The sequence below is a fragment of the Chelon labrosus genome, assembly GCF_963514085.1.
Source record: "Chelon labrosus genome assembly, chromosome: 13".
Taxonomy (NCBI): Eukaryota; Metazoa; Chordata; class Actinopteri; order Mugiliformes; family Mugilidae; genus Chelon; species Chelon labrosus.
Genome location: NC_140346.1, coordinates 370,699 through 390,977, shown reverse-complemented (window position 1 = coordinate 390,977; position 20,279 = coordinate 370,699). Strand labels below are relative to the sequence as shown.

The 20,279-nt window shown below is 43.2% G+C and overlaps 1 protein-coding gene across 1 annotated transcript in view; it reads left to right on the top strand.

Moving 5' to 3' along the window:
* ngef (neuronal guanine nucleotide exchange factor) overlaps positions 1-20,279 on the top strand; it is a 94,856-nt gene that overhangs the window by 25,542 nt on the left and 49,035 nt on the right. Inside the window, 5 exon segments of the mRNA XM_084559075.1 lie at positions 11,102-11,133; positions 11,135-11,353; positions 13,259-13,419; positions 13,550-13,702; positions 19,519-19,648. Coding sequence (XP_084415201.1) covers positions 11,102-11,133; positions 11,135-11,353; positions 13,259-13,419; positions 13,550-13,702; positions 19,519-19,648 — 695 coding nt within the window.

The following is a 20,279-nucleotide window of genomic DNA, read 5'->3' as shown; positions in this document are numbered from 1 at the left end:
AAAACTAACTCACGGTTTGCAGTTTGTCAATAGGATGATGCAAGTTATTGTGACTAACTTAAATTGCAACATTGCCTTGATCACAAATACGACTGCTCAGCGATACATCCGAGCTGTCTGATTGTGAAGTTTGTGAAGTTTGCGAACGATACAGCTGTGGTTGGACACACCGCTAACAATGACAAGTCCAACTACAGGAAGGAGACAGAACACCTGGAGGGTTGGTGCATCGAAAACAACCTCTGAATCAGCGTGAAGAAGACCAAAGAGATGGTCTGGGACTTCAGAAGGGGCAGACACCTCCCCCCTCCCCTGCACATCGGAGGGACAGCGGTGGAAGTGATCTCCAGCTACAGGTATCTGGACGTCCACATCACTGACGACCTCACCTGGAGCACCAACACTGCCTGATTAGGAAGGCACACCAGCGCCTCTATTTTCTCAGGAGGTTGAGGCGCGCCAGACTTGGGAGCTCAGCCCTGACAGCATTCTATAGGTGTGTGGTGGAGAGCGTCCTGTGCTCCTGCATCACTGTCTGGCACGGCAGCTGCTCTGTGGCAGAGAAGAAGGCTCTGCAAAGGGTGGTGAAAGCTGCACAGAAGACTGTGGAACGCAGTCTATCCACCACCACGGACTTCCAGATGCAGAAAAAGGGCCTCCTGCATCAGGAAAGACCCCACCCACCCCACACACGCACTGTTTGTCCCTCTCCCTTCAGACAGGAGGCTACGGAGCATTAAGAGCAGGACCAACAGACTGAGGAACAGCTTCTTCCCGGAGGCTCTGAGACTGTTGAACGCTGGAGGACCTCCGTAGCCCCCTTCCCTCAGTGTACTGCATGCATCAGGAGATACATACTCTTTAACATCCTGTAAGGGATGGGGGTTCCATTTATCAATTTATCTTTTATCAATAGTTTGGCCTGTCATTAGCATGTGGGTCACTCGAGTTCATCTGTTCATCTGCGAACAGACAAATCTCTACAGGTGTCAACAAATTGGGGCCAGTATTAACATCATTGTAGATGAGCTCAAGTCATTTGTTGGAATTTTGTTGGTCCTGTGCGACCGGGAAGCCTTGCAGACAGGGCCGAGAGTTCTGGGGGGCGGCCGGGAGGCCGGGCAGACAGGACAGGCCGCTCAGGAACCAGAGCAGGGATAGGAAGGGCCACGGGAACAGGAACGGCAACAGGATCAGGAGCTGGAGCTGGCAAAGAAACATGACCCAGAGCAGGAGCCGGCACAAGAACAGGAGCAGAAGCCGGACCCACCTCGGGAACAGGAGCCCCAGAGCCCGAGCTGGAGGCAATCCTCTGAGCTGGAGCTGCAGCAAGACATTAGCCAACCCTCTGGGCCAGTATGGGAGCAAGATGTGAGGCGACCCTCGGGGCCGGTACAGGAGCAGGACACTGCTGACCCTCAGGGACGGTACAGGAACAGGAGCAGGAGCAGGACATGAGCTGACCCTCGGGGCCAGTTTATTTTTCATGTAGCCTTTATTTAATCAGGGTTGTCCAATTAAGATCAATGATCTCTTTTACAAGCTAGACCAGCAACACAGTTTTCAATAAGAACTTGAATTGCAAGCAATTACAAAGTGGTCCAAGCACCTCCACGCAACTCGGACCCAAAGCCAAGCTGTCCTCAGACAGGAGTCCCTACTCCTGTCAGACACAGTGCTGTGCTGAGTCGTTTTATGTGTTGTCTCTGCATCCTTGCCATGCTTCCATGCAGTGGGTGACCTTTGACATCTCCAATTCCTATTCCTGCTACCCTCACATTCATAACACACAAAAACATTTGACGTGTTTTTTGACCAAAAAAAAAAAAAAAAAAAAAAAAAAAACAAGCTTTAAGCCACCCCTAGAGGTGCACGGTCCTCAAAACTCATAAAAGGATTTGAATCTTAAACATGGATATGTTGACAATGTCGTGGCATTTGGAGGTTGCCTGGGCAAGTTACAGTGATTTTCCTTAAAGTCACACTTGGCCATCAAGTCATCTAGTATGAGCAAAATTAAAAGTCCTTGCAATAATTATTTTCATCCTTCTCTTGCATAATGTCTCTCTTGCACCATTGTTCTTTTGAGTCCTCCCTTACTTGTTAAAAGTATTACTAAATATTTGCAAATATTTTAATCATGCAGGCACTAACACAACCCATAAAATCCATAGATTGTCCTCATCTTGACTTAAGATATACACAAGTACTTCTCTTTCCCAAGTAAATTACACATAAGTCTGCAGTCATTAATTCCACCTTTGCCCACACTTCATTAAATCCATCAGTTGTTACATCTGTTTATACTTTTCCATTTATTTATATTTCCATGAATTGTGCAGAGCCAGCAATTTTATGTAACTGGTCAAAAGGGATGCTGTATTTTTTAATATTAATTTGTTATTTCCGACTACCAGTATTGTGCAAGTTCACGCTAAACAAGAACTAGCTCAAAGTTCAGTTCACACAGATAAAAGTGAACTAGTTCAAGTTCATAGTAGCGTTCATTTTTTATGTTTTTTGTTTTTAAATGAGCAGCTTCAAGCAATTCTTGCTCAATAGAATGTCTGATTTACCTGCCCATCCATCCCTAGGCCGTGATATTTTTTACCGCCATGATCTGTACTGCTCTTTTGACTATCCATTGAATATATATACTAGGAAATTACTCATCTGTTTGCGTGGATCAGCTGCTTCAGAGGTGGCTTCTCTTTCAGCTGCACTAGCCATCCTATATGCCGTAAATTGCACATCAACTGACAGCTGTCGTAAAACTTTTTTCTTTTTTTTCATGAATGGGGTGAACGTCGCTATTTCCCTCCAGACTGAGTGAAACTCACATCTACTCACACAGTTGGAAAAATTATGCGTTCAGTTCGCAGTTCACAAAAATATGAGCACGTTCATGCACAACACTGCCAACAGCACTTGAGTGTGAATGTTGAATGTTTCATAATGGTGTCCTCCTTTCCTGTATCACTGGCTTGTGGTTAATGGGTGCACTTTCTTTGACTTTATCTGGAATAACTACAGTATACTGCACTATTATATACTAAGCAGTCATACCTTTTCCTTCAAACATTCCTGCTATTAAAATTCTTTGTGGATACTGCCTACAAGACAAACTCACAGCAGCAGCTAAAAGCAGAAAATGATTTTTACAATGGACAGTTATTGTCTGAAAGCATAAACACCATTTGTGATGCTGGTTCATTTATAATAACAGCCTGATTAAACATGCTGTAAATCTGGTCGTGCGGCCAGGGGAGGCACTGACCGCTCGAAAAGTAATGAAGATAAAATAAATTATACCATTGAGAAAATAAATTATACTCTTTGTCCGTTGGTCTGTGATATAACTTTAATCTCTTATCTTAATTTTTGTAGTCAAAATCGCTGAATTTATGTATTTCCTGGGTAAATACAGGTAGAGATGCGAGCGGAGGCAGCAGCTAGCTGAGCTTCACCTCGAATTGCGTAATCTCTCACAAACTGTTTTTGCATTTTTTTTTTTCTTTTTTGTCCTGTCCAGCATCGAAGCAAGCAGAATAATGATCTCTTCATTATGTTGTGCTGAGCAGATTTTGATTTGCCAAGGGGAGCTTTATGGATGATAAGGCTCCTCTTGATAATCTAAGTTAAACTTATTTAATTTTATTTTATTGTTTATACATGTTGGTGGATGGACCTTTACATAATATTGCCGAACCTGACAAGGAGAGAGAAAGTGAAGAGAAGATAGAGTGGACAGGGGTTGAGAGAAAGGGGGGGGGGGAGAAAAAGAGGGATACGCCAAGCAGCAACTGCTACACCTGTTGAGAAACACAACAAAGGACATCACCCGGCCTCGGCCGGAGAGCAAGCTGACAATACTGAAAGGCACACAAAAGAGAAAGATTACATTGGAGTAGACAGCAACCATGGCACAAAAGTTTCGTACACTCATGTTTAAGTCTACACATACATGTTTGTATAACACAGCAGATAACTAAACCACAGTAGTCCTTAATGTTCACGGTTTGTATACACGGTTTAAATGTTCACCAGAGGATGCAGTGACTGTGTCACCATGCAGAATGAGGGTGAAGAGTGTTTAAAGATGGCTGTGATGGTGCAACCGTTCCCCCAAGGAGAGCAGAGGATGGACAGGAAGCCCCAGGACCCCGACCACCAGCAGCAACCCCAGGGTGCGTGTCCCCACCACCACACCACAGAGGGACATGCCTCCATCCAGATGGTGGCATAGGAGGCCCCCCGCCAGAACTCCCGCCCCGAGCTGCGGCGAGCAGGCCCCGGTGGCCCAAGAAAGGCAGCCACCGACCTCGCCAGGCAATCAGCCACCCGGGACAGGCACAGAGCAGGGTCCACGGCCCCACGAGCCCGAGGGCAGCACCTCCCACCCCCACCAGACACGAGGCCCAGCCGACGCCCACAAGGACCAGGCCGCCCCAGACGGCCGCCCGGGATGGACCAGCACCCGCCCCCGCGCCCAAGCCACACGCCCAGGGACCCCACCGGATCCAGCAGATCCCCAGCGATACAGCCGGCAGGTACCGCAGGCCCATGGGAAAGCCGCCAGCCCCCCCCCCCCCCCCCCCCCACCCTGGCGCACCCAGGGAACAGGTGAACGAGAAGACCCAATCACCCCGCACCCCCCACCCCCACCTATGAGTATTTGTAAGATGTGTGTTGTTTGCGATTAAAATTGGGAGGTAGTGACCACACTGCGCTGGAGGTGAGGCCACACAAGCGGTCCCATCCTCCTGAACGGCCCTGCCCACCAGACACTGCATAGCCCACCCCCCATGAGTGATTGTGTGCTGTCAGTGTTCCATATGTTTAATGACTAAGTGTGATTAAAACTGAGAAGCATGTCATCCCAGGGCGCAGCAAATGAGGGCACTTAGATGCCCCCCCCCTTGCTGCACCCCCCATGGTGTGCATGCCCCCAAAGCCCTACATGTGTGAATGAGTTAAGCTGGAGGAGGGGAGGGGTCCCGGGAATGTGTGTCTGGGGTCAGATGAACCTCCCCCAGAAGACGAGCCGCTACCGGCATTAAGGTTCCCCCGTTCCCGGAGGCCGGCACGGGACAGGAGCGGCCACCCCCATGACCAGAGCCCACACCGACTGCAGCTAGAGGGCCCTGAACCGCCCCAGTGGGCCTCTGCCCCCGTCAGCCCCATACCTCAACACCCCCCAAAGCAACCCAGCCCAACCACAGCAGCAGCACATCGGCCGAGAGACCCAAACCGGGAGGAGGATCGGGGCACGGGGCCCCGCCAGGGCCAGAGGAGCCCCCGTCGCCCACCCGACCGGCACCAGCGGGACAAGGCAGTGCCCCCCCCACCCCACCCCGAAGCACACACACCATACTTCCCTAAACACACGCTCCCCCACCTGCGCCTCACACAGCCCCCACCCAAACACACCCACACACCCGCACACACACACCTAGCTCTCGCCCACCTATCCACATACACCTCATGCAGCCCCCCCCAAACACACACACACCCGCACACACACATAGCTCTCGCCCACCAATCCGCATACACCTCATATAGCCCCCCCAAACACACACACATTCACCCGCACACACACACATAGCTCTCGTCCACCAATCCGCCTACACCTCATACAGCCCCCCCCAAACGCACCCACACGCACACATAGCTCTCGCACACCAATCCGCATACACCTCATACACAGCAAACAGGGGGGCCCAACCGCAGACCCCCACAGCCCCCAGCAGGGCAGAACGCACATCCCCCCCCTCCTGCTAGGTGAATTAGCTGATCAGCGGGGCCCAGAGAGAGTAGAATTCAGCCGATTGGAGTTTGTTAGATGCGGACATGGACTCCATACTGATATGATCCGACAGGAGATTTTTATACTGGTTGATTCTTAGATTGTTTTTAGTCTTCCAGTTCAAGAGGATAGTTTTCTTCGCTATGGATAATGTGGTGAGGACCATGTGTGCCTTGTTAATCTGTATATCGATGTCACTTAGATCACCTAGGATACATAGTGTGGGGCAGGTAGGTATGTTACACTTAAGCCATGTTGATAAGTCCTCACAAACCTTGATCCAGAATTTTTTAACTGGTTCACAGAGCCACAGAGCGTGTATGTAGTCATCTGGTAAGTTACTTGTGCACTGCATGCAGATATTTGATTGGTTAAGACCCATCTTGAACATCCTTTGACCTGTATAATGAATTCTATGGAGGATTTTGTATTGTATAAGTTGCAGATTTAGGCTGTTGGTCATATTAAAGTTGATTAAGATTATTTCCGACCAGAACTGATTATTGGGATTAATGTGTAGATCTGACTCCCATTTTCCTGTTGGTAGGGAAATTGAGTCATCTATTTTGGAAATTAATCTATATATTTTTGATAATAGCTTTGGAGCACCAATGCTACTGAATTCTGTGAAACTTTGTGGAAGTTCCAGGCTGGTTTGATTGAGGGGAAATTTTGTACTTATTATGGATTTGATTTGTTGATATTCTAAATATCTGTTACTGCTAATCCCGTACTGTGAAGAGAGTGTTTGTAAAGGTAAAAAGTTGCTGTTATGAATTAAATGCTCTAAGTGTTTAATTCCTTTATTTTTCCACTGGGTAAAATTAATCATATTTTTGTTTAGTAAGATATCGGGATTGTTCCATATAGGGGTGAGCCGACATGGTGTCATTGAAGAGTTAGTTTTTTTTAGAAATTCCCACCAGGCTGTCAAACAAGTGTTTGCTCTATGTAAATGGTAAATGGCCTTGCTTTTATATAGCGCTTTTCTACCTATTGGTACTCGAAGCGCTTTACAGTCATAGACACATCTACCCATTCGCTCACACAAGCACACACACAATTCACACACCAGTGCCACGCACTGGGAGCAACTGGGGGTTCAGTGTCTTGCTCAAGGACACTTCGGCATGTGGCACATTCCGGGGATCGAACCGCTAACCCTCTGGTTTGTGGACAACCCGCTCTACCTACTGAGCCACAGCCGCCCCATATGTCCATCCATGTTTCATCTAATGTACTAGGTTTAAGCCATTTTGAGATATACTGTAACTTATTTGCTAAGAAATAATGATGGAAGTTACGTAAGTCTAGTCCACCCCTGTCTTTAGTTTTCTGTAAAGTTTTCAAGCTGATTCGAGAGGGTTTGTTCTTCCAGAGAAATTGGGAAATATGGGATTCTAGTGATCTAAACCACATATAAGAAGGTTTCGTAGGGACCATAGCGAATAGGTAGTTGATTTTAGGCAAGATCATCATTTTTATGGTGGCAACTCTCCCCATGAGTGAGATGGGTAAGGATTTCCACCGAGCAAGATCGTCTTCTATGGTCTTCAGTAATTGGTTGTGATTTAACTTAATTAAATCTGACAATCTGGAAGAGATGTTTATACCAAGATATCTAATGTTACCTGACTGTAATGCAATTTTGGGTGTCCCTTGAAAACTACAGGTAATTAGTAGGACTATACTTTTTGACCAATTGATAGAGTAGTCCGACAGAGATGAGAACTTGTTGATTAATGAGACTGTTTCGGAGAGAGATGTACGTGAGTTCTGAAGGAATAATAAAATGTCATCGGCATAAAGACTTATCTTATGTTCTTTCTTTTTAGACCAAATACCTTTGATATTCTGATTTTGTCTGATGGCCATTGCTAAAGGTTCAATGAAGATGGCAAAGAGTGATGGGGAAAGAGGACAACCCTGTCTGGTGCCTCTCTGCAGATTAAAGCTAGGCGACGTGTGATCATTTGTTCTGACTCTTGCATTAGGACAGTTGTATAAGATTCTAATCCAGTTAATAAAGGATGGACCAAAACCAAATTTACTTAAATTAGCTAGTAGAAATTTCCAGTTAACTCTGTCGAAGGCTTTTTCCGCATCCAGAGATACTATAATTGTTTCTAGGTTATTAATGTTGGAATAGTCTATTAAATTGAGTAATCTGCGCATGTTAGTAGAGGAATTTCTGCCTTTTATAAAGCCTGTTTGGTCAGGGTGAATTATAAGAGAAGTTATTTTCTCTAACCTTCCAGCTAAAGCTTTACATATTATTTTGAGGTCAGCATTTATCAATGATATAGGGCGGTAACTAGATTGCAATGTGGGGTCTTTGCCTGGTTTTAACAGTACGATGATGCTTGCAGAATTCATGGTTGATGTTAAATAGTTTACTTCTTTAATTTGTGCAACCATTTTGAAAAATGTTGGCGCCCGTAGTGTCCAAAATTCTTTATAGAATTCTACTGGGAAGCCATCTGGTCCGGGAGCTTTATTGCAGGACATGTGTTTAAGGGCTTCATGTAAGTCTTCCACTGTGAGGGGAGAGTCTAGAGCCATAACTTGTTCTTCATTTAGTTTTGGAAGGTTAATGTTGTTCAGGAATTGCTGGATGTCACTGTCTGATGGGTCTAGTTGAGATGAATATAGGGTTCTATAAAAGTTTCTAAAAGTGTCATTTATTGCGTTGGGCTCATGTGTGATATTACCTGCTGGGTCTCTAACTGATTGAATTGTTGATTTTTCTTTGTTAATTTTTAATTGGTTGGCTAAAAATTTTCCAGATTTGTCACTGTGTTCAAACTTCTCCAAGCGTAATCGTTGTACCATAAACTGTGTTTTCTTATTGATTATTTCATTTAATTCAAGTTTAGCTTTCCTTATTTGCTTAAGCATCTGTTCTTCCGGTGATGCGTTGTAGGCATCCTCTAATGCTTTAATTCTTACTTCTAATTCCGATATATTTGCTTTTTCTTTCTTTTTTTTATGTGATGCAAAAGAAATTATTTTTCCTCGCATCACTGCCTTCCCTGCTTCCCATAGAACGCCTGCTGAGACGCCTGGTGTGTCATTGTTTTCTAAATAATTGGACCATTCTCTGTTAAAATAGCCGATAAAGTCAGGATCTTTAAGCAATGCGGTGTTAAACCTCCAGTTTTTAGAGGGCGGTGTGATTAATTTATTCCTCAAATTGGAGGAAACTGGAGCATGGTCACTCACAGTTATGGGATGAACCTGAGTATCAGAGATCTCGCTTACTAAAGAGCTGCTAACCAGGAAGTAATCTAGTCTAGAGTATGAATGATGAACTGAAGAGAAGAAGGTATATTCTTTAAGAGTGGGGTGGTAAGAGCGCCACACGTCGCAAAGACCCAGGTCCTCCATGTATTGTTTAACTATGTTAGCTGATTGCCAGTTCCGATAGTTACCTGCGTTACTGAACCTATCAGCTGTGGGGTCCAGTACCATGTTGAAGTCTCCTCCAATGATCACTGCGGTGTCTGTGTGCTCGGAGAGTGATGTGAAAAAGGAGTGATAAAAGGATGAGTTGTCAACATTTGGACCATATAAATTAGCTTAGCACAGTTTCATATTCTGAACTGATAGTTTAACTATTATAAATCTCCCTTCAGGATCTGCATCCATGTTAATTACTGTGAATTTTATTTTCCTGTTAATCAGAATAGCTACACCTCTCTGTCTAGAGTTATAGCAGGCTGAGAAAATATGAGGAAACTTAGCTGTAGAGAGGACATCCACTGATGTTTTTGTCATATGAATCTCCTGTAGGAACACAATATCAGCATTTAAGTCTTTTAATCTATTGTGAATTTTTAGTCTCTTCTCTCTGGTCCCAGCTCCGTGCACCGTGATAAATCTAATCATACTCATGCTCATAGTGGTGATGCGTGTTGAATGCTATAGATCTGTGTGTGGGTGTGTGTGTGTGAGTGAGTGAAAGTGAAAGAGTGCATGGCATGAGTGTGTGTCTGTATCTCTCTGTGTTTGTGTGACCGCATGTGTGTTATGTATCTGTGTATGTGGATCTTATACAGAGACTGGTATGTTTCTATGTGTATATTGTTTGAGATAGTGAGGTGGCAGCCTGGGGAATGAAAGTGGGGGAGAGTGTGCAGAGATAGAAAAAAAGTAGTGCAAGAGAGAGAAGAGAAAAAAAGAGAAAAAGAAGTGTACCATAAATAAAATAATAATAAAACCATAAAAGAAAATAGACTAGATAGATAGGCATAGACTAGAGACTGACAGTGTTATTGACAATAAATGTCACCATAGACCTTGTGTATTGAACCAAAGAATCAGACTAACAAATCTTTCTAATATGACCTGCATGAGAAAGGCGAATACATATCTGGTTTAGTAGAGCCAAGGGGTGGTGTTCTGGTCACGGTGTAGCTTCCCATTTACATAAAGTTTGTCCACCGAGATGACAACGCGGGCACCTTCCTCCAGGAATCTTCTCCTGATGGGGAACAAGATCTTACGACGCTCCAGAATTTCTTTGGGGAACTGATCATTCATGCTGAAATTAGTCCCCCAGAGCTCTCTTCTGCATCGCTTCACCTCTTCTTTTTCTTTATGAAGCACGAATTTGGCAACTATTGGACGTGGCCTATTTTGTCCTGGTTTTCTAGCACCCAAACGATGAACTCTATGAAATTTAATAGACTTTACCTTATCTTGAGGGAGCTTCAGTTGTGTTTGGATAAACTTTTTAACGGTTGCCTCGGCATCCTCTTCGGGTTGCTCTTGTACGGGTGTGTGTATGTGTGCGTGTTTGAGATTAGACTGCATGTTGTTCCAGGCAGCAGAAGCAGAAAACCTACAAGCTGACTAAATTTCCATTTCACATAAAAGGAAAAACAAGACTTGTTTTTGAAATAAAATCCTAATAACATTTTCAGCTTTTTTTGCGACATATTGACCATGCGCCTTAAAATGGTAAGTGGCCTTGCTTTTATATAGTGCTTTTCTGCCTATTGGTACTCAAAGCGCTTTAAACAAGCACACACACATCCACACACCAGTGCCACGCACTGGGACCAACTGGGGGTTCACTGCCTTGCTTAAGGACACTTTGGCATGTGGCACATTCCGGGGATCAAACCGATAACCCTCTGGTACGTGGACCCTCCGCTCTTCCTACAGAGTCACAGCCACCCCCCCCCCCCCAACTGGTTATCAATTAAAAACCCTATAAGTACTCACAATGATAAACATGGTCTTTTCCAACATGTGTATCTCATGAGCACTCATTGTCTTTTGACTCTCCAGGCTTTCTCTACCAGGAATACCGGGACACCACCAAAACAGCAGGAGATTGAACAACGACGGCAGCATGAGAACCTTTTGCCTGAGGTTAAGGCAGGGAGTATGGTGGCAGGGTCTGGTGTAATGTCTCCACCAGTCTTACAACTGCAACTGAGAAACAGTGCTCACTCACTGAGCTTGTGGCAGAACTTGGAGGCTGTGCAGACTAGTGGCCTGCTGACCAAGTTATCACAAAAAGAAATCTACATACAAGAGGTGAGCAATTTTGTGAGGTGTATGTGGTCTTGTTTTTTTGTTTTTTGCTTTTGGGGTAAATGTTACAGTTAGGCTATGGTTAGGGTTAAGATTAGGCACTTAGTTGAGATAAGGCAGTGGTTCTCAACTGTTTTCTGTCATCTCCCTTTAATGATATAGGAACATTGTGTTTAATAGTAGATTCAATTGAATTAGTATGCAAGAAAAAACAAATACAAATAGAATTAGATGATCGCAAGCGATTATAAAGGAGTCCATGCTGTGGCAAAGTGGTCCCCGAGCAGGACGCAGAGGCATAAGTCACCAGTAGCACCCCCTATAGACCGTATTGCATGAAACTTGGTGGGCTTGTAAGGAGTCATCCACAGATTATTGTATTCAAATTTCAAGCAGTTAACTGTGGTGGTTTGTGAGATATAAACATGTAGTGGTTGTCGCACCCTTTACAGCCCGAATTTCATGAAACTTGGCATGATTGTACGCAAGTATATTACAATCACAGTCGCTAAGTTTCATAAGGACTGGGTGAATACTTTAAAAGTTATAGGCCTTAAAGTCATATGAAAGTTTCTGTGTCACCTGTATCACCCCTTGACGTAATGTCACGCAACTTGATGGGCGTCTTCACAATATTTTACAGATTGTGTATGCCAAATTTCATGAAGTTAGCTATTGCAGTTTTGGTGAGTATTGGATGAATGGGCAAGGAGGAGCTGATTTTCCTTTGAGGTGCAATTTTTTCAAAATGGCGGAAAAAAATGGCAGGCGGAAATGAGCGTGGCCTAGTCTGTTAGAACCAGGGCTATGTAAGGAATCAGAGGGAGAAAGAATTTTGTTTTTAGGGCACATACCTCTTGAGATATGAGCCAAAACGTAAATTGGCTTATGATAGCGCCACCTAGCTGTAGGCATGTGTCTTGACACCTTGGCAAAGTGAACTCGCAGGACTTCTACCAAGTTACTAGGTTTGATGCCTTTTGCCCTTGCAGTTTGACCTGGGCAGATACTTTTAGCTAAGCAGAAAATTAAAGGGGAACTCCGGCGCAAAATGAACCTGGGGTTAATAACACATGTGTACCGAGTTCGACCGTTCTCTGGTATTTGTTTTCATGCATTTGTTTTGTTTGTCAAATGTGACCAGTTTTCTTGCAAACCGCTATTTAGCGTATAACGCTAGCCTTCGGGGCACACCGACACATAAAAACAAATCGCTATTTCTTTGGATTTACCAGTCTATCTTCGTTCCAATCCCCACCTATGATCATGAACTGTGGGTAGCAACTGCATAGAATGGCATTGCGGGTGCAAGCGTTGGAAATTAGGTTCCTCCAAAGGGTGGCTGGGCTCAGCCTTAGAGATTGGTTGAGGAGCTTGGACATTTGGAGGGAGCTCACAATAGAACCACGGCTCCTTCACATCAAAAGGGGCCAGCTGCGGTGGTTCAATCGTCTCATTTGGATGCCCACCGGGCGCTTCCCTTTGGAGGTTTACCATGCACAGCAAGCCGGTAGGAGACTGGTAGGGATTATACTGTATATCTCGTCTGGCATGGGGACACCTCGGGATTCCCTGAGGAAGAACTGGAATGTGTTGTTGGGGAGAGCGACGTAAGGCGTTCCTTACCAATTTCCATGAGTCAAGAATGAAAAGCATTGTCATATTGGAATGTAAAATATGATAATACCACTGCTTAATTCTTTCCTCGTTATATATAAAATATACCCATGTTGTAAATGCTGTAATTTGGTAGATTTTTAAGAGAATATCAGTTAAATGAAAATGAGCCAGATATGTATTATGACAAGATGTGCAGGAGAACACCAATGTCATCAATGCTATTCAACCTCTCAATATCTTAATCTGTTGATATATTAAAATAGCCTTATGTTTTGCTTTTCTCTCTAGGCCATGTTTGAACTTGTTACCTCAGAAGCCTCCTACTACAAGAGTTTGGAAATTTTAGAAACGCACTTCCTACGTAACCATGTTCTAATCAACACTCTCAGCCAATCTGACATGCATTTTCTGTTCTCCAACATTGAGGAAGTCATGAAGGCCAGTGAAAGGTAGGACAGGGTCTTGGTTAATGCAAATCAGTTTACAACTAAAGACTATTTCTCAACTCTTGAACTCTTGACTTTCTAGTGCTGCAGATTTTGATTCACATTCCTGGATAACAGTCTGTTAATATTCTAGGTTCCTGATGGATCTTGAGCACCGAATTGAGGAGTCTATCTTGATTTCGGATGTGTGTGACATTGTATATTACCACGCAGTAGAGCACTTCAGTGTCTTCAAAAAATATGTCATTAACCAGGTGTACCAGGAGAAGAACTACAGACGCATTTTGTGAGTACCTTATTTTATTAAAAACAAATACCTTATTAAAAACATCTGTTATAATGCAGATATGTCAACTTCATACACTAACAGTACATTTGAAAGGTTGTTTGTCATCAAAGGAAATGGTCAATTACCAAAATACCGTATACAGGGAGTTTAGATATTGGATAGTATTTTTGTCCAGAACAGCTGTGTGGTCTGCTGGAATAGTAATGATGAATATGGAGTGTTGATGCTTGGAGACTGAGGAAGTGGGAGAAAGAACCATATCATACATTGCTGTTTGTTTGTGTCTGTGACTGCTGTCTGACCATCTCTTTTCATCAGCCACACACAAGTGAAAATGTGATTTCCCATACACAGCAGGACAGAAAAAACACAGAACAGCTCATAACAGCATTCTGAACTACAGTTTTTAGATGATTCCCCCCCCCCCCCCCGGTTTTATTGTAAGTTACAGTAGAAAGAAAACTCAAGTTTACTGTCATGTGACTGAAATATGTAGTACAAAAATAATGCTTTTGTATATCAACGAACTTAGCATTTAGCTTGAAATAATGGTATACAAAACATCAGTTCAGCCATATAATCATTCCCTTAAAGCTTGTCAGTTTGAATAAAATACTGTGTACTGTTTACTGTTTGTACAAACAAAAACAATCAATGATTTGCACTAGGCCCGTGCATATGTTTGTTTTGTATTGATTAGCAAAAACATTAAAAGTCAAAAATCCACTAATGATCCAATGACTTGCAAAGAAAATGTTAAAAATATCAGAATGTCTGAATGGAAAATTCATCTTGGTTGACATTCATGTTCCAAAATGCTGTTTTGGACACGATTGTCAATTTTCCAACAGAACCAAAGCAACACAGTGACCAGAGTCTGTGGCTAAAAGAACGTCATTAAAAATCCTCAACTTTGTTATCTCAGTACTGTGACGGATTTTAAACCCAGACTGGAACAACTCAAGAATGAAGTGCTCATCTCAAGGTTCATTTATAGTACCGCTGGAAGTAAACGGCTAGCCTGGTGCAAGCCATTTATGCTTGTGCAATCGTCGGTCTAGCTTACTCTGTAAAAACACCAACCAAACGCTAGTTGGTGGTGCGTCTTTTTTGCCAGTCGGGTTTTTTTCACCAAAATGTATATATATGTATAATGTATAATATATATGTTCCATCTTTAGCCAAAACAATCAATTTGAAAATTGAGGAGATGAAGAAGCAGCAAAAGAGATTAGTCACCTGAAATGGTTTTCACTTCACAGGTGAGAGTTCATTTGTGGAATTTCTTGCCTTCTTAATGGGGTTGGGACCATCAGATGTGTTGTGCAGAAGTCAGGTTGGAACACAGCTGACAGCCCTATTTGACAACTGTTAGAATTCATATTATGGCAAGAATCAGTAAGTAAAGAGAAACGACAGTCCATCATTACTTTAAGAACTGAAGGTCAGTCAGTCTGGAAAATTGTAAAAACTTTGAATGTGCCCCCAAGTACAATTGCAAAAACCATTAAGCTCTAGGATGAAACTGGCTCAGATGAGGACCACCCCAGGAAAGGAAGACCAAGAGTCACCTTTGCTTCTTTAGATAAGTTCATCCGAGTCACCAGCCTCAGAAATCGCAAGTTAACAGCACCTCAGATTAGAGCCCAGATCAATGCCATACAGAGTTCTAGTAGCAGACACATCTCTACATCAACTGTTCAGAGGAGACTGAGCCAATCAGGCCTTTATGGTCAAATAGCTGCTAGAAAACCACTACTAAGGAAAAGCAACAAGCAGAAGAGATTTGTTTAAGCAAAGAAATTCAAGGAATGGATATTAGACCAGTGGAAATTTGTGCTTTGGTCTAATGAGTCCAAATTTGAGATCTTTGGTTCCAACCGCTGTGTGTTTGTTCAACGCAGAAAAGGTGAACGGATGGTCTCTGCATGCATGCTTCCAACCGTGAAGCATGAAGAAAGAGGTGTGATAGTGTGGGGGTGCTTTGCTGGTGACACTGTTGGTGATTTATTCAAAATTGAAGGTTCCGGTTTGCGTTCAGTTGGACCATCATTTATTTTTCAACAGGACAATGACCCCAAACACACCTCCAGGCTGTGTAAGGGCTATTTAACCACGGAGGAAAGTCATGGAGTGTTGCGCCAGATGATCTGGCCTTCACACTCACCTGACCTCAACCCAATCAATATGGTTTGGGATGAGTGAAGAACAAAGTGCTCAGCATCTTTGGGAACTCTTTCAAGACTGTTGGAAAACCATTTCAGGTGACTACCTCATGAAGCTCATCAAGAGAATGCCAAGAGTGTGCAAAGCAGTAATCAAAGCAAAGGGTGGCTATCTTGAAGAATCTAAAATATGAATCATATTTAGAGTTATTTCAGACTGTGTTTACTACATAATTCCATATGTGTTCATTCGTAGTTATGATGTCTTCAGTGAGAATCTACAATTTAAATGATCATAAAAATAAAGAAAAACCATTAAATGAGAGGGTGTGTCCAAACTTTTGACTGGTAGTGTACATGTACAAGAATTGGACAGAAACAAATGAATAACTCCCAAATACCCATTGATTGTACACGGTTTGTTATTGCACATTCTTAAAGAGAGAGAAAAAAAAACAGACTGCAAATTATTACTGCACCTTATTATTGCACATTATTCAGAAGGAAGGGAGGTGGTGGGATGCTGTGAGAGAGAGGTGAGACGGAGGTGAGAGAGGGAGGGCGGGGTGGGGGGATTGTTGCAGCCACCGGGGTAGAGGAGAGCTTCTGCTCCACTTTCCTCCCGTAGCAGTCTTTTGCTTCCCTCAGGCAGCGTTTCACCTCCCTCTGTGTTGCTTTCATTTCCTCCTTGTCTCTAGTCCTGAAGGCCTTCTTCTTCTGGTTGAAGACAGCCTTGACTCCATGTGTTACCAATGGTTTGTTGATTGGGTAACACCGAACAGTCTTGGTGGGGGTGACCACATCTGCACAGAAGATGAGATAGTCTGTGATGCAGTGATCCCCTCTATGTCCTCGTCATCCAGCAGCACATTGCTAGATATACGCTACTGCCAAGTGGACCACTGTTACATTTCTGGGGAGGTGCACGTCAGGCTACGGTGTTAGGGTCTGCAAAGGGTCAAATTGATGCGGAGGTATAAATCGTGCATAAGGAAGAATTCAACTGGATTTTTTTTTTCAGAATCTTAGAGAGAAAAGAGAGTATAGGGAGCTTTTAGAGATTGACCTAAAATGCCAGGCTTTTTTTTTTGGTGTCACCGCAACGTGCTTAAATTTGAAAAATGCAAAGACTGAAATGCGGCATGCACCATATGGGCACGCTACACAGAAGCTGTGCCGAAAATATTGAAAATGTGGCGTGCCACACAGAGGCTGTGCTGGGTATTTCCACCACACGGAGGCTGTGCCGGGCATATACTGAGGCTGTGCCGGGCATATCTAGTCTCTGTGCCGAGAATATGCGCCACGCGGAGGCTGTGCTGGGTATACTGACCACAGTCTGAATATACTTGTGTGCAGAGGCATATTGATCCAAGCATACTTGTATGTCCTGCTGATGTAGTCAAAGTTAATGCGCTGTTAGCAGGAACCATTTCTGTTGTTTGTCTATAGTACAATAGCCAGTTTGAAGAGTTGCAGTTGTATGTCTGTCTAGCCATCTGTCTGGGACATGTGTTTTTTTTCTTGCTTGTTTAATGAATAACATGGACACACTGTACTGTAGGCAGGTATACACAATGTATTGTATTGTTTGTATAGTATTTTTATTCACATATACATATTTTTAATATGTAACAGTTTACTATCATGGTAGCACAAGCTGTTTCCTGACATCACTATGATTGGCATTTGGCATTCTAACCCTATATGCTATTGCTTTTGCATAGATATTTTTTGTAACACTGCTTAATGCATGATTCCCTTATATTTGTTAAATATAAACTTTGTAAAGAAGTAAACAAAGTAATATGTCCTAACTGGGTGGCTAGATTGTCATTTCGATTATCAACTTGTCAGACTGGCGACTGTGGCTAGGCAGGACATACAAGCATGCTTGCCTGGGAACGCCGTTTTGCACAGAAGCATATTTGGTCTGTGAACTCACAAATATCACATAGTCAAGATGTCTGGTGTAGTGGTCAATATGTTCGGCGCAGTGGCCAATATGCCTGGCACAGCCTCTGTGTTTTTTATATTTTCGGCACATATGGCGCAACATGCGTTGTGCCACTTTTCGATCTCGCCACTACTGGTCTGTGGTGTCCGATAGTGATGAGAAGTCCAGCTCTTTTCAAAGATTTGCCTCTTTTTGCTCAGCTCACTTAGAAGAGCCGGCTCTTATGGCTCATGAACTTTAGTTTTACTCTGAGACTTCTATTTTAACAGCTGAATAACAGCAAATAAATCAAATAAATAAAGGCCAGAGTTTTAACATTATGACAAGTTTTTAAAAAAAAATAAAAAACGTTTTTAGTGAAGGTTGGCATTCAGAAATACCAGATACCTCAAATTGGATGTCCAGTTTTTGCTAATTTATTCACTTTTTCCCAATGTCCTTACATTTAAATCTGGTTCCCCCGTCTCTCTGTATGTACCTAGCCTGTAGTGTTGTGTCGTTCACAACAACCTGACACAATGAAATGTTAAATTTGTTTTCATAAATACATTTATTTTTAAATTAAGTACAAAGTAGCCAGTAGCTTAAAAGATGTTGACTAGTGGGCGTTCAGTACGCTAGATGGTAAATGCGATCTTACTTCAAATGAGTATGATGAACAAATTATTACTAGTCAGGATTCAAACCCATACTTTTTACTAGACTGTGTCTGTGGTCGTTTCACCTATTTGTGTAACGTCAACTACTACACTCCACGAGTCTTCATTAACTCTCACCAATGGGCATGTTACTGTAGTGCTTACGTCAACTGTTTTTATTTGCTCCCAATAATCACGGTTTAGTAGTGTCATTGAAGCTTTAGTACTGAATGCAACACTGTCAAATCAAATCTCTGTCGACTCAGTCTTTACTTGCTTCATAGACTCAGCTCTCCCAAAAAGCCGAGACAGTCAAATTGGTGACAGGGTTTCGATGACAAATGAAGCAGTAAAGCGGTCCATACTTGGCTCATACTTCAGCATAGTGGTTCAATACAACTGCTTCATGAGCTGCCATGCATTTGTTGGAGCCTCGGGCGGCAGAGTGCCATTACTATGTGTAGGTTCACCTTGGAGATAGGGAAAAGGCGACGGGTTGGTTGCCTGTTATGGTTTGGTTGCCCAAGCTGACCACAGGAATCAGAGAGGAGCCGATCGGCTCCAGGGAACGCCAGGAAATTAAACGATGACATGCCCACCTAGCGGCAGTATGCCAAACAGACATTCCAAACACGTGAAAGTTCCAAAGTTTCGTGAAATTCGAACTGTAGGGGGCGCTACAACGACTACATGTTTATATCTCACAAACCACAGTAAACTGTTTGAAATTTTAAACAACAATTTTGAACAATAATAATCTGTGGATGACTCTTTACAAGCCCACCAAGTTCGTGCAATACGGTCTATAGAGGGGGCTACTGGTGACTAATGTCTCTGCGTCCCATTTAGCTACGACTTCACCACGGCATGGACACCTTTATGATTGCTTGCGATCATCCAGTTCTTCTTCTTCTCCTCTACTTTATTTTAAAGCCTGAAAAATTTGTTTTTCAGCCTTGTTTGTTTCTCGTCCCTGCAAAGAATCAATACTATGTGTATGTTCGATGTAGCGACATGTTCTATTGTGTTGTCTTACCATGACTGTCTGTCCAGAGAAGAAAACCTGGCATTTCGGGAAGCCATGGCTCCACTGGAGAACCATCCATGTGTCAGGGGTCTGACCTTTACTTCTTTCCTCATCCTTCCTTTCCAGAGGATCACAAGGCTCAAGTTGCTCGTACAGGTGAGTGTATTAATGGTCGTTTAGACTAAATAGACACTGGTAATAGATTTGTTTATGTTATGCCACGTTTTTGTGATGTAAAAAAATAAGACCAAAATCAGTAATTTCAGAACTTGTTCCACCTTTAATTGTGACCTACCCTATCCAGTTCCAGATAAAGATAAACAGCCCCACATGATACTGCCGCCACCATGTTTCACTAGGGCTATGATGTTCTTTTTGTGATGTGCAGGGTTTTGCATACCTTTTGGAGTTAAGGCCAAGAAGTTCAACCTTGGTTTCATCAGACACATTTTCCCACATGCTTTTGGAAGACTTGAAATGTATGTCCATTTAGCTGGGCTTGGATGTTTTTCTTTGTAAGAAAAGGCTTCTGTCTTACCACCCGACCCCATAGCCCAGACATTCATTGATTAATACACAGGATTAGATGTTACAATCCCTTGTGCCAAAATCCCAGGCAAAACACATTTGGAGGCCCTATCCAACTGAGAAACCCTAACAAACCTACAGTCATGCGATATGACACTTAACCTACAATCTAAATAAACTAAAATCTAAGTAAATACTGCTGGCTTGTATCAACAGCAGAGGCTAACTCAAGCCTTGTGAAATATAAGCTAACCAAATG